The following is a 14,932-nucleotide window of genomic DNA, read 5'->3' on the forward strand; positions in this document are numbered from 1 at the left end:
GACTTGCTTCGACGATTCTAGCTTTCCTGTTTTCACGATCCGAATTTGATTGGACGTATTCTAACTAGCAATTGGGCGCAATATGCGGCTACAAGAATCGAATTGCACGCAAAGTTAGGTACTTCCTCACCAAAGTCCATCGTCAGAACGATGTTTTTATGTTCTGCTTTCATTGGATGTTGCTTAAACAAACTCGTGAAAAGTTGTGTGAATCTCGTAAAGCTTTCCCGTGCTTTTCTGTTAAAAAGCAGCGATGGTGACGCAGGAGATTTAAAGCGTGATCTATAGCCGCGCCATAGGCTCCTATAGTCGAGCAAAGCACCCATAGGTCATAAGTATGTAGAATTACATACGCTGCGTGATCTTCTTTCTGTGGGGAGTGGCTCTCGGGTGGGCGTTGTCCGCGAAGTTCATGTGCGGCTAGCAAAAGAGAAGCAACAGTGACTGCCCTACACCATCCCTGTGGGAGCTTTTGAATTGAATTATACATTAACGGCTATTCTTTTCCCTTATCTCCATCCGCTCGCATATAGACTTTGCCATTTAAACATATGGCCGTTGTTAGTTAATGTTTTCAGAATGTTTGATTTACCTCAACCAGTGAACGTTGATTAATGTCAAACGTCAACTGCGAATTTGAGCAGTTGTTTTCCCAAATCCCCCCCAAAACTTTAGCTTCATTTGTCGGCAGTCAAGCTTTCTCAAACATGAATAATTATGAAATTCAAAGGACCTTTGGCACGGAGAGATTAATATGGCTAAACCAGAGGGTGGTATGGCGTAGCACAACAAGCGTTAAAAAATCTTAAAATCCATTATAAGAAATATGTTGATTATCGTCTTTCGTAATGGAAGCTGATGCAAGCCTTGGTATCAAACTCCATCCTAGGCTCCAAGTTGTCTAGCATCTGTATGCGGAGGTCACCGCCTCTTGAAACTTATCAAATGCCGGCGAAGGTCATAGCATTCGTTCGTTGGATTGATATAAACTTGAGTAGCCTAATTTCTACAAAGTTTAGATTGACGGAAATTTTTTCATCAGCATAATTCTTGACTTCTGAAAAACATTTTAAGTCATTACATGCGGGCAACGAGAAACCCTTTTAAGATTTATTTCGTAAACTTGAATTTTTAAACTTTCGGTAATGATTGTGTCATCTTTCTAATCTTCTATACAGCCGATGTAAGGATTAAGGGTAAAACACAAAAGTTGTTTGAAATGATCGTTGATTTCTAAACGCACACAAACGTTCAAGAAAACAAGAACTGTTCGGCGTTGGATAAGAGAAAACTTTCGCCTCATAATGATTTAAAAAGAAAAATGCATTTCTGTTTTCAAGAAGCGATTTCCAAAACTATTCACAATCTTACCTTGGAGGTACTACTAGCTTAAAGAGAAAGTTGCATATGAAAAGTTTTCGAATAGGGGCCTCTTCATATTTAGCTCTCGCATCCCTTTTTCGATGAATTCTTTTATTTACGATCAGCGCATTGAGATGATGTTTTTGTTTAACCATCTCTGGTTACCAAATACCTAAAGAAAAGTTCACAGATGGGTACCTATGTATCCACCTCGCGCATGTTTTAAATGAAAAATAATGTCTTTAAAAAGAATAAATAAAGAAAAAAATGATACAAGAATGAAAAAATCTTGCCGGGTTTGGGTGCTGCTTTCTGGGGGGTAGGAAGAAACTGATGGTGAATCGATAGTTGAGACTTTTAAGCCCTCCGACCATTGTGTCTGTTTCCTGTTTTTTTCTTTTTGCTCAGCGGAGGTCGGATAGTTTCCCAGGACATTGGTGGGTATATTTTCAAAACCCCACAGACGGAGCTTCTTGCTTTAGAACCAAGCTGAATCTTGTCGCTGGTTTCCAAGTTTACTATTTGTGTATTATTAGCTTCGTTTTGAGCGTATTTGTTTCTTTTGAAGTAAAAAAATTTGATTGTCGATTCATTGGAGGTATGCTAGTGATCGAGGTGTAGTGAAGGAACTATCGATAGTCACGGTAAGGTAAATTTTCATGGGGTACTATGTTTTAGACGGCCAAATGCTTCCCCATTTCTCAATGGCCTCCCAAACAACGCCCCAAACGAATAGACTACTATACACCGATCCGCCAGGGGGCTCTGCTGGGTGGACATTGTTTAAGATACCCCTTGTAGGTAGGCAGGTTTTCGGCGCGTCAATAAAGCAGGCTATGGTCTTTCCTCTCGAAAAACGAAGCGGCCATCTTAGCATGGGCGGTCGACATCTTTGTAGAAATTGCCCTACCTGGTCAACGTTCACGCTCATATTTCACTGATTCTAACTCGCTAATCTGCCTATAGATTGTTTCAACAAGCCGTCCCTTGTCAAGACTGTGAACAGAAAAGTCTACGTGAATTGTTCGTTGTTTAGTGCAAAGAGATGGGAATCAGTCTCGCGTGAACGTTCGTGAGTGGCCGACAAAAATCAACCGTTTCTGCCAGTTCGGCCTAGCCCTCTCTCCTGCTTGTCAGGTTTATTTTCTTTTACGTTAAAATCCCGATTATTCACACTCAGGCCAAGGTTTAATAATGGTGACAATTGCCGTTCCATCCAGTGACAGATTGCAGCTTGCATTGTTGATGGCTTTTGGGATGCTTCCATTGTTTTGTTAGGAAGCCATCAGCACTCTTCCATGGATAAATCAAATTTGGAAATATTTGGCCCTTACTTTCATTTAATGAACAAAGGAGCAAAAGTTGGCTGTGAGCAAAAACTGTTGTAGCTTGAATCATTCATAATGCTTAAATCCCGAGGTACTCTTTGCTTGAACAGCTGGGCCTTGTTTAAACAGCTAACAGGAGTGGTGTGCCAAAGAAAATATTTGATTATGTTGATCCTTACGCAACAGGAATGAAATGTTTTCCTCAATGATTTGATTTGTTAAATTTTACAATCTGTAGCATCATATGTCAAACTTGGCTTGCGATGACACATTTGGTTCATTAACGTTGATTGTGGAAAACTGAGCTTAATAGGATACTAATGGTTCTCATTTATTTCTTTATTTTCAGGGAATATGTACCTTGTGACTGGATCTGCTCATTAGTGTAAATTAGTATCTGACATTTGGAAGCTGAAAACCATTTTTACATTGCTGGTTCCGGTACAACATGTCAGCTGGGATGAGGACCACTCTGCCAACTGTTCCTGAATCCCTACCTTCTGACCATGTTTCCACTGCCAAGGTATCAAGAAATGGTTCAGTGTGTTAAATAACCTTGGGCCGGCGAAATTCTTGAGAAAGTGTATCTAGTTCTGCTAAGCTAACACACAGACAAAAAACGTGCATAGAAGAGGGGAGGGCAAGCGAACGCGCCTGTGATTATGTTCACAAACAAGGATTCTAGCTGTCAGGTGTGGTTGTGAGTCACCGAATTTGTGCGAAGCTTAACCGATAGAGAAATCTTGTTTTGGCATCCTCCCATCTCAATTTATTTCAAATTTCTGATTTCGCGTGTGTTGACAGTTAAAGGTCGCCTCAAAAATAATACCGGTCAAGATCTCCGTGCCTAGCTGGATGGATTCAAAATTAAACCGGGAAATAAATTTGACTAGATAGCAACAAAAGTGATATCGAAAATAACTCCCAATTTTATCCCATTGTGAACCTGACGGGATTCGGTTTGAGCACCGTAACGCGTTGCAGGTTGTTGAACTGTAGCTCTCGGGCTCTACGCTAGCTGGGCCCAATCGCATTTTCCAAGCGCGATAAAAAAAGAAAGGAAAAACCTCGCTGCCAAAACCACACCTTTTGTGTGCTGTTTTCCTGTTCAGTGTCGGACGAGCGGTCGGCCGCTCGAGACTTGCCACTTCTATCGTCCTCCAACATCCAGCTAGTTGGAATTGTTTCTTCGTTAATAACAAAACTTTCCCAAGGAAAAGTCATGCTTGTTAAATAGAAGCATTGCGTTGTGATTTCGTTGTTTAGTGGGGGTGTGTGTGCACAAGCTGTGTAACTTCACTGGATAATAGTATCTGCAGAGCAATCAACGATGGGAAATAAGGCAGCTGTAATATCTTCCCTTTTTAATTACCCAGTGCGCAGTGCATTTCCCTCTTTAAATGTTTACGTCCATTAATTTCATCATTTCAATGTCTTTTTTTCTCTCTCTTTGCTTTTTTCAGGTTAAGACTACACCGGTCAAGTCACCTCTGCGGCCGGTAAGTGAACATTTATCATATTAATTTAGCCCATCCGTCTAGTTACATCACCGCTCTTTTTTTATAAACCAAACAGTAGTCATCTGATTGTGACCTTAGCCTAGCATAAGGAATAATTGTATTTGGGCTTTTCCATTCTTTTTGTGGATGCTGACACGTAAATGTTGAATCCGCCTTCGTCTGTTTTCCTGAGCTGGTACTAGCAAATGGGTTTTACAGTTCCTAGGCGGTCGAGCCAAGTGGGGTATTTTCTCTGTCGAAAGGACCCCAAAAAAGATAAGCTTTCGTCAAGATATGGACGGTGTGCAATCGGTTCTTTTGTTTTACTCCTTTTTTTTTCTTTCTTTTATAATATTAAACGTCCTAACTTATCCTGCAGCACGTGATATTTGTGTTCACAGTGAGCTGCGTGCTTTGTACCTTCAATCAAGAAAAGAAAACTTGCAAAAAAAAAAAAAAAAGAAAGCGATAAAAGAGGAAAAAGGACGAGAAATAAAGTCGAGATGTAACTTTGGCAATGATAAAGGTCTCGACGTTTAAACTTGACTGTGACCGAGCTTTGCAGCCGGAACTTGCCCGAATCTCTCGCCTCGTAGAACAACTTACTGCTTTAGGTAGCGTTGCGCGTTTGTCATTAAAGGGGAAGGAATTGTAGTTATTTGACCGTAACCATCAGACCTTAGCTTCGAGTTAACGAGACTTTTGCTTCCCCTCCACCAGTCCGTTTACGTCGTGACGTCATACCTGTTCAACCTTGGATTTTTAGAGGGTAGGGTCAAGTGTTTGGCTTTCCACAAGCATCGCTCTCTGAATCACCCGAGGCATCGCTGATTGATCCTAGCCTCGACAACCGTCAAGGTTGCTCATATAGTGTATGCAGAATAGGCAAGGTGGGAGTGGGCAGTTGTAATGCCCGGCAATATCCAGCCGTTTTCTTCCTTTAATGTACAAGAAAAATAGCCATAACAATAAAGCGAATCCTTATTTTTTTTTTCTTTTCTTTACGGAAGCGTTTCGCACCATGTTTTCTTTCTTTTGTAATGAGTGGAGCCTTTTTTTTTTTTTTTTGACGTGGTCTCTAGCGTCATGCATGGATTCCCGATGTGTTTTTCTTTTTTTTTTTTTTTGCGAGACATTGCGGCTACACTGGTGCACACAGCACGAAACGATGCGTCATAGTTTTTAAGTCTTTTTTTTTTTTTCTTTCTTTGTCTGTGTGGGTTATTTGTCTTGTTCGTACCCCTGTCCCTTCGTTTTCTCATTTGCCTATGGATAGGGTTGTTGGTTGTTGTTTTTGGATATTGGACAGAAAACGTTGATCGATTGACTAGTCTGGATTTAATTGCGGAAGTAGGCCCGTAGCATTTAAAAGAATCCGTCATCTTGCAAGTTCGCTTGTTCGTTGCTTTGTTTAGTGATTTGCGTGTCGGTCCCGGCCGTGTTACTGTCTAGAATGACGTGACTGATGTGTATTTCTAGCATGAATATCGATTAAATTTTTTTTGTTTGTTTTATTCACTTTGTGTTTTTGTTTTTCAAGGGGTCGGATGGCAGCAGTGGCGGCGGCGGAGGTGGAGGAGGAGGAGGAGGTTCTGGCAGCGCATCTGCGTCTGTTCGAAGTTCCTCCCGGCGCACATCAGAAGAACCACACATCGGGAAATATCGATTGCTGAAAACCATCGGCAAAGGCAATTTCGCCAAAGTGAAACTAGCCAAACATATTCCAACTGGCAAAGAGGTGCGGTTTTATTTTTTTTCTCTGTATTTTTTTTTTATAACTAGCGACGGTTCATGATTCGTTCCTTTCTTTTGCTTTCCTGTAACCTTTCCCCACGGATCGGGCGTTTTTTTTTCTTTTTAAATGCGTCGTAGGACGATTGTGACCACCAGTTGGTCACATGAAAACAATAAAAAGAAAAAAAAAAGGACCTTATGTCCGATGGCGGTCGTCGTTATGGCGCCGTTAATTGGGTTTCTTTACCTTACTTGGTTCACGCGCTTTTCAGTCCGTGTCCGTTTTGATTTCGTGTGTGTCTATGTGTGTGTGTGAGAGAGAGAATGTAGAGAATATCTTACTCCTGTGGTTTATTCGACCTAGTTGGAGGCTCAATTTCGTTGCAATTCTAACGGTTAGTTCGCTCTACGATCACAGGTGGCTATCAAGATCATCGATAAAACACAATTGAATCAGGGAAGCCTGCAGAAGGTGAGCAAACAAAGCCATTGTTTCTAGGATTCCCCTCATACCCTCGTGTATTCTTCGAGTCCGACCCCATTATTTATTTTGCTCCGTCATGCGCCCAAAATGAATCGTCTCGAAAAAAAATATGTTGGCCCTGTAATTTTGTGCCGCACGACGAGACGAATGCTGTCATTTGTGTGCTCGTTCCAGCCAAAAGATGAGTCCCCAAATCCGTTGAATTAAAGAAAACAAAAATTGAACTTTTCGTAATCGCCCACAAACCCTCTAACCCAATTTAGCAAGACTTCCTCTACTTGTTTCTAATCGTACTGTCTTCCTCCGTTTTCAGCTATTCAGAGAAGTGCGGATCATGAAGATACTGGACCATCCGAATATCGGTAAATTTTTCGTTACGAAGAGTGTCATCTATTCACCAGTTCTAACTTCATGTTTATTTTTGCCGGCACGTTATAGTGAAACTATTCCAAGTGATAGAAACGGAGAAGACGTTGTACCTTGTAATGGAATACGCCAGCGGCGGCGAAGTCTTCGATTATTTGGTGCTCCACGGGCGCATGAAAGAAAAGGAGGCCCGCGCGAAATTTAGACAAGTAACAAGACGCACTTAGTTCTCTTGCTGATTTGTTTGAATCGTTTTGACATCGTTCTCTCATTTGTTTGTTTTTCGCAGATAGTTTCTGCTGTTCAGTATTGTCACCAGAAAAGAATCATTCATCGAGATCTGAAGGTGGGTGTGGTCAACACATTGTTGTCAGTACTGCGATTTCTAATAATAATTTTCATCATTTTTCCTGTGGATAGGCCGAAAACTTGTTGTTGGATAGTGAAATGAATATTAAAATTGCTGACTTTGGATTCAGTAACGAATTCACGCCGGGAAGCAAGTTGGATACGTTTTGCGGTAGTCCGCCCTACGCCGCGCCCGAACTCTTCCAGGGTAAACGACCGCCACAAGCCGTTTGGTTTCACAGTTGTTTTTTTTTTTTTTTTTTTTAATATTTTATTTTCGATCTCTCTCTTTTCGTACCGTCTTTTGAATTGGATTGTATTATTGATTTTTCTCCCTTCCATCCCTTTTATTTACAGGGAAGAAATACGACGGGCCCGAGGTGGATGTTTGGTCGCTGGGAGTCATTTTGTACACATTGGTGAGCGGCTCGCTGCCCTTCGACGGGTCCACACTGCGGGAGCTGAGAGAACGCGTCCTGCGAGGAAAATATCGCATCCCTTTTTACATGTCAACTGACTGCGAAAATCTACTCAAGAAGTTTCTCGTTCTGAATCCGACGAAGCGAGCATCGCTTGAGGTGAGAGGCCCTCTTACACCTTGAATCCATTTCTTCTTCCTAGAAACACTTTTTGTTCTCGGTTGATCGATGACTGACTTCTCCCTTTTGTTGTGTCCTTTCGTTCCACGCAGGCAATCATGAAGGACAAGTGGATGAATATGGGACACGAAGAAGACGAACTGAAGCCTTACTCGGAACCGGAAGTTGACTTGTCTGACCAGAAACGGATAGAAATCTTGGTTGGCATGGGCTACAGTCGGACGGAGATTGAAGACTCTCTGAAAACTCAAAAGTATGACGACGTCTTCGCCACCTATCTGCTGCTTGGAAGGAGATCAACCGATGTACGTTGTTTACGCTTTTTCCCTTCATGCACGCACAGCGTAAATAATTGTACCGTTTTTTTTTTTTTTTTTTTTTGCTGTTGTTCTTTAGCTGGAAAGTGATGGATCTAGGTCGGGCAGCTCATTGTCGTTGCGGGGCGTCCCTCCGCGGACGGATGCTGCGACTGCTGCGTCAGGGCCATCTTCTGTCCCTTCTTCGGGTCATTCGTCTCAATCGGGATCAGGAACAGCTACAGTCTCTGTTAGCGCTTCGGGTCAACGAAGTGTCCACCGATCTATCTCGGCTACATCGTCCAAGACGGGCCGCCGAGCGTCCTCCGGTGGCGAGACGCGCGAAGCTGCCACTAATGCCAGTGCCTCGGGTGCCGCCTCCGCTGCTGCCTCCGGTACCAATGCCGGAGCTACAACGGCTACGGCCGGCAATCGTGCTTCGACGGCCGCCACGCCCCAGGTCGCCAATCACAGTTCGGGTGGAGTCGCGCCCACGAACTTTTTCCGCCGTCAAAACACGGTCGACTCGGCCACCATTAAGGAGACGTCCGCTCGACTGGGAGCGGGTAACGCCTCTAGCGGGGGACCGACAGGCGTCCGGCCACTGGCTTCGCCGGCTGCCATTAAAAATGCTACTGCCAACACAACCGGTACGTATATGTCTTCTGTTGTGTCTTCTATATGAGAATGTATGGCCCAGTTGTTCATCAAGAGAGAGAGAGAGAGACAAAAGTTACGAAAAGATTGCAGCCTTTACGACTGTGTCAGCCACTGCCTAGGGAATGACATCCAATCACACTTGCAATATCCATCGAGATTGGTGGCCGCCACAACTTGATGGCGGCCGCGGCTAAAGGATCCCCACCAATCTGATGCAGAAAACTGTTGGCCATTAGTTTGCGGCCTTTTGTTTTATCGTTGGCTATGTAACTTTGGACCGGCTGACGGAGACTCTATCTTCGTTCCTATTTATTACATGTCTCGTGTTTGGCGCTCGAATAAGCTGACGCTAAAACTTTGATTTTTTTTTTGTTTCTTTGCGCTCTGTTTGGATGTGTAGGTAACGCCGGAGCTGCTAGTCCGAGTAGCAGCTTATTCGGTAAACCACGAGGATTAACGAAATCGAACACAATGGCGGCTAACGCCAATCGCACTCTGGGCCCAGGAACAACTTCGGTAGGACGCCGCTCAACCATAGGTTACGAATCAAAGTCTTCCTCGAGTGAGAAAACAAATGCCATCGGCAGCGACGCTCTTTCCACGTAAGTCCTTTGCCATCTCATTATTTTTTTCTAGTCATTTAGTTCAAATATTTGGGGGAGGGTAAAGGAAGAAAAGGGTGGCGATTTACTTTTTTTTTTCGTTTTTAATTCCGAAGTTTGCCTTTGCTCGCATGTTTTCGTTTTGTTTATTTTCGTTTCTTTCTGACTTTTCGTTGTTGTGGTATGTCGTGTTTATGTTTTTTAATTTTTACTTTACTATCTTCATTTTTTCCTCTCTTTTCCAATGGGTTATTCCTTATCGATTTCATTTTTGTAGCAGATCTCTTCGCTGTGTTTGATTTATTTTCTAGTAAAGGGGGGTGTACACAAAGTGGGGTCCCTCGTTCAGTAGGAGACCGGTTCCTTCAGGCTAGATCGAGTGTCACCAAGTATTGATTTGATGGCTTGCTTGTCTACGTCACACGACTTGTAACCTGGAGAGTCACGGGCCACCAAAAACATTGTCTCGGCAGTTGTTGCTAGCGAGCTTTATTTTTTTTTTTAAACCCTCCATTTTTTCATAACTGCTCCACACGATCTATCCCCGTTTTCTCTGTGTCTATGTGAATGTTTATGACCGACACACCTTCTTTCGACACTTTAACACAATGATCTGGCCAACTGTTGGCAACCCTTTTCCCGAGTGCCGTAGTTCATTTTTTTTTTTTAACTGCATCCTTCTATTGCTACCTCACATCTTGTCTGACTGCTGCTGATGTTGCTGCTGTTGACGTTTTGGGGCGGCGTACGAATACACACGCTGATGGTGCAGGGTGACGGAGACCAAAGTCAAAGGTCATGTCAAGTCGGCCTCCATTTCTACAGCGGTGCGAAGCGAACTCAGTCCGGAGAGCGCCTCGCCCGCCCTCGATCCGCTTCGAATCAGGTAGTTTCTCTATTGCTTCATTTCCTCCTTCAATCAAAAAAAAAAAAACACCGCAAGATATTTCTCAATTTTTTTTTTTTAATACTGAGCGCAAGAGCGTGCGCGCGCTCGTCTACGGGTCACGGGACTTTGACTGCTCGTTCGTGTGCTAACCAAGCGTTTGCCTTGTGACTCCTTCCACCCTGTCTCTTCTTGTTGTTTGTCTCCCATACAGCCCTCGCTCATACTGTTATTTGTCTCTTTTCATTTTCATTCTTTTTTAATTGTCCCACATTTCCTTCTTTCCGATAAAACACTAATTGGTGGTTGGCTGATTGAGGGCAATTGGGAGAGTCTGTCGCTATTATAAAAAGCTGTGAAATGTTTCTGTTTGCTGATACGCTCTTAGTACCTTAGATGGTAATTGCTTTACAGGTCTCATCGGAATTATTATTTTTTTTCTGTATAGGTTACTCACAACATTTTCCATGTAGTTGTTTTTTTTTTTAATGAGGTGTTACAGAGATGGTGGAAGGAGCCATTGGTTCTCAACACGGAACCTTAATATGAAAAAAAAAAAAACAACAGCATAAATAACTAAAAAAATTCTATTGAAATCACGTTTTGATGATCGGTTTTCTGTTCTAATGATGTGCCCGTTTTTCTAGTGCTGGACGTACGGTGAGTGGGGCACCGAGTACGGCGGGAGGATCGTCGGGTGCGGGAACACCGACCGGATCAGGATCAAGCACCAACCGTTTCACGACGGGACCGTTCCCCCGCAACGTCCCCAGTCGTTCGACATTCCACAGCGGGCAAAACCGCCCCCGAAACCAGGCGGCCACGTACGGCGGTGCGGCCGGTGGAGGAATGGCCGGTGCTGACTCGTCCGGTTTGGGACCATCGTCACGCACCTCTTTCTTCTCGAAGCTGTCTTCGCGCTTCTCTAAACGGTGAGCTCATCCCTCCATAAAAATTTGTTTTTCCATTTATTTTTTTCGTGGCCTTATACTCGTTAAACGCATAATAAGAGGGGTAATAGAAAACAAAAAACAAAAAAAGTCGACAACGACGGGAATTTCTGTACCTTTACACCAATCAAGAGTCACGTGCTGTTTAACCTACTACCTTGTTCGGGCTAAATCTACGTCTTTGGGATTTTTTTTTATTTATTTAATTTTTTTTTTAATTATTATTATTATTGTTTTGAATTTCGTTTGAATATTATTTTTTGGCTTCGTTGTCCAGTATGATTCCATCGTCTGTCGCCTTTTTTCCCTCTTGTCGGATGTGAAGCAAAGGAGAGCCTGGTTCTGATTGATGGTTAAACACAAGAAATGAAAGATTTAAACTTTTGTTCGTAAAGACTTTTTTTTTTCAAGTACGAAAGCGCTCCATATTGTTTTTTTTTTATTATTATTATTATTTTTTTCCTCTCCTTTTTTTTCCATTTGGTATTTGTTTGATTTGCTTGTTGTCCTTGTTGTTTTGGATCTTTGAAAAAAGAAGACAAAAACGTTGGCATCCACTGTCAAAAGAAAGTTTATCTTAGATATGGGGTGTGTTATTTACAGTAGTAACGTAAATGATGACCAAGTGAAGCCGCGATCCCTACGCTTCACGTGGAGTATGAAGACTACTTCCTCGCGCGACCCTAATGAAATCATGATGGAAATCCGCAAGGTATTCACACTCCCCCATATAAGACAAAAATCACGCCACTCAAACACACACAAAAAGGCAGTAGTAGAATCTATTTGAACCTCTTTTTTTTTCGTTTTCTTCCTTTTTATTATTTTTTTAAATTTAATTTTTGGAATTGGACTAGTATTCTTAATTTTATTTTTCCTAATTAAATTTTTTTTGGTTTCGTTTGGACATCCTTTTTTTTCCCCATTGATTTTTGTACATTTTCGGCTCTTGTCCACTGATCAGAAATGATTGACCACACTGTCCACTGCTCATCATCCGACCTCGCATGCCAACTTTTTCTCCATTTAAAAAAATTCCGTAATAACTTCTTCCCTTTTTTTTTTTTAATTTATCCTTTGTTTGTTTCCTTTTACAATGGTTGGTTATTCTTTCCCATTTGGCTCGTGGTTGTGGTGATGGTGGAGGAAGGTGGAGTAAATGTCAGCTATCTTTAATGGAAATATTCATATTTCTTATTTAATTTTTAGCTTGCTTATCTTTCACCAATAATAATCGCAATTTATTTTACGGTATTCGCCTTTTTTTTGTGGTCATTATTTTGATTTTTTTTTCTAAACTTGTTTATTTAATTAACCCTTTTTCTATATAATTTTTTTTAACCCGTTGGGTCATTGTTTTTTTTTCCAACTGGGGGTTAGTTTTGTCATATCGTCCACCAACCTCCCCGGCTTTTCCAATTCACCATTCATACTTGATTTTTTTCAGCAACCATCGACATAAAGACATTTTTATTATCGTTAAAGGAATTGGTTCGTTTTTTTTTCGACTGACTGAATGCGTTTTTTTTTCTTTTCAATCTGAATCGAACCGTTAGTCTTGTTTCGTTTTGTCGGTCGAGCAGTGACACCGTATATTTCGTAGCCCCAATATGTTGATTTCTTCATTTGTTGTCATTTCTTTTCAATCAAAACGTTTTTCACGGTGAAACCAAGAATTAAATACGAAACAAGATACATCAAATAAAAACCGAAATCATGACTTAAGAAAAGTTATCGAACTATAAAAGCCGGGCAGGTTTCCATCATTTTTTCTATCCTGATTGTTGGTTACATTAGAACTGTTTTATTTTGGTTATTTTTTTTTTCTTCTGTCTTAGTTCTTGTGATAAGACAGCCAAAAAAAAAAAAAAGCTTTTCCTGCCTCCTTATTTTCCCAACACATACCGTGCGATACCCAATGAAAAGCAGTCTCGTTTTTTCGATTCATTTGTTTGATTAATGTTTACACGACATTTGTTTTCTTTTTGTGTCTGTCAATCGCTGTTCATGTGTTAAGGTTCTTGACGCCAACAACTGCGACTACGAACAACGCGAGAGGTTCCTCCTCCTCTGCGTCCACGGCGACCCAAATACCGACTCCCTTGTCCAATGGGAAATCGAGGTAAATGTTTCAACTTTGTTTTGTTTTCTTATTCTCGAATTCATTTGTTTGTTTTTCCCTGCGTCATCAACATTATACGTTTCGTGAGTTAGCAATTAAGGATAGAAGCTATTCGTTTTCCCGCAACGCAATAACAGACGTGAATGGAAAATGTGCAGTTCAAAAGGTTTCTCGTTTGCATGTGATTTTTTTTTTTTTTTTTTTTAAGGAAAACTCATATGAATAGTTATAGAAACAGAATGGGAAATGGTTTTGAATAGGTTATTCAGATTACTTCTTGAGGTTACCCAACTTCTTGGGCGGTCTGTTTTTTTTTGTTGTTGTTGTATGTTTTCTTACTCGGAATTGCTGACGTTTGTTTAGATACGCTATCTTATATTTGTTTTGTTTTTTTCATTCATTATTTTAGGTATGCAAACTACCTCGCCTCTCCCTAAATGGTGTCCGCTTCAAGCGCATCTCTGGAACGTCGATCGGATTCAAAAACATTGCTTCTAAAATAGCCAACGAACTGAAACTGTGACTACCAGTCGCCTCTGACAATTCCGATTCAGAGCACGATTGAAGAAAAAGAAGAAAAGAAAGAAAGAAAAAGACAAAAAAAAAGAAAAAAACAGAGTTTAAAAAATCTGAAAAAAGCAAACGGAAAGAGAGAGAGAAAAAAATGCAAATACTTGTACAACATTTTTATGAGGAGCGCGCGAGCTAGCTCTTTAATGGTGTCCAGTTTCCGAGTGAAAAATGATAAGCGCTCAGTTTTTTTTTTCTTCTTTTGTTTTTTTAAGCACCTTGATACGTTGAAAACCCTTTGGTTGGCATAATGGAAAGGGCTGGAATTGGTGCTTCTCAACTTAAGCTATACACCGGCCCCTCCCCACCCAACAAAACATCCCGAAAAACACTTTCTCTGTTTCTCTCTGTTTATTCTCTCCTTCCACCTGTCCGTCTCTTTTCTCTCACACACATCTTTTATCTATATTAATTTCCTTGCCCTGCCAACATTTCCTCAGTCCTTTCTACAAGCTGTCATGTTTCCTCCAACTTGTTGCCCATGATTATGTCCACCATTGCAAATGACTTTGATTTTTTTTTTTTTGCCCCTCTTTTCGTGTATTCCCCTCCCCCCTTTATCATCTTATTGGGTTTCTCTACCCCAGGAACAAGCAAGCGTGTAGCTATAAATGTTCACCCAAATTCGTCCATCGCTAACCAACCGAGGCGCTACGAGCATGGCGCTCCAGATTGACACACACACACACACATCCACTCGCCAATCTAGTTCTCTTCCATCTTTCACCATTTTTTATTTTTTTCCCCCCCTCTTCAATATTTTTTCCGTCTATATAATCATATAGGATGGACTTGCATTGCTCTGGCAGTTGCATTGAATATTTTCCCTTTTCCTCATAATTTTTTTTTTTTATGTTTTTGTTTCTCTTCATTCTGAAATGTGTATAGCATATTGTGTGCGAATGTAAGTGCGTATGCGAGACAAGAGAGAGAACGTGTGTAAGGGGGGGGGTTTAAAGGGCGCGCTGCTAGCTAATTATGGTGTAGATTCGGTATTCACTCTTATCACAATGTTCTTTTCTTTGTTCCTTTCGATTCCTCCTCCTCTCTTCCCTATTTTTCCTTGTTGTGTAGCTCACAGTGTGTAGTGAAATTGGACAAATCCTAGGGTATCGGTAGTACCTCT

General features: G+C 41.5%; 1 protein-coding gene across 6 annotated transcripts; it reads left to right on the forward strand.

Annotated features, from left to right (window-relative positions):
* The first annotated feature begins 2,245 nt into the window (after window positions 1-2,245).
* Window positions 2,246-13,978, forward strand: LOC130698502 (MAP/microtubule affinity-regulating kinase 3-like). 6 transcript variants are annotated; one of them, XM_057521163.2, is made up of 18 exons: window positions 2,246-2,499; window positions 3,040-3,213; window positions 4,154-4,189; window positions 5,730-5,927; window positions 6,342-6,395; window positions 6,721-6,769; window positions 6,846-6,982; window positions 7,063-7,119; window positions 7,194-7,329; window positions 7,479-7,699; window positions 7,813-8,025; window positions 8,117-8,666; window positions 9,077-9,278; window positions 10,051-10,164; window positions 10,812-11,096; window positions 11,718-11,826; window positions 13,132-13,236; window positions 13,646-13,978. In XM_057521163.2, the coding sequence occupies exons 2-18, from the start codon at window positions 3,139-3,141 to the stop codon at window positions 13,757-13,759; spliced, it is 2,655 nt and encodes an 884-aa protein (XP_057377146.1). In that variant the 5' UTR covers window positions 2,246-2,499; window positions 3,040-3,138; the 3' UTR covers window positions 13,760-13,978. The 6 variants fall into 6 exon arrangements, with proteins under 6 accessions (XP_057377146.1, XP_059350376.1, XP_059350380.1 ...); XM_059494393.1 differs by having other exon boundaries at window positions 11,721-11,826; XM_059494397.1 differs by lacking the exon at window positions 11,718-11,826.
* The last annotated feature ends 954 nt before the right edge of the window (window positions 13,979-14,932 follow it).

Source organism: Daphnia carinata, chromosome 3 (assembly GCF_022539665.2).
Source record: "Daphnia carinata strain CSIRO-1 chromosome 3, CSIRO_AGI_Dcar_HiC_V3, whole genome shotgun sequence".
Classification (NCBI taxonomy): domain Eukaryota; kingdom Metazoa; phylum Arthropoda; class Branchiopoda; order Diplostraca; family Daphniidae; genus Daphnia; species Daphnia carinata.

Bases quoted from the DNA above. Each gene is read 5' to 3' on its own strand.
- LOC130698502 (XM_057521163.2), top strand. From the start codon at position 3,139: ATGTCAGCTGGGATGAGGACCACTCTGCCAACTGTTCCTGAATCCCTA. The intron at 7,120-7,193 runs GTGGGTGTGGTC...TCCTGTGGATAG, and splicing joins TCATTCATCGAGATCTGAAG to GCCGAAAACTTGTTGTTGGA. The intron at 10,165-10,811 runs GTAGTTTCTCTA...CCGTTTTTCTAG, and splicing joins CTCGATCCGCTTCGAATCAG to TGCTGGACGTACGGTGAGTG.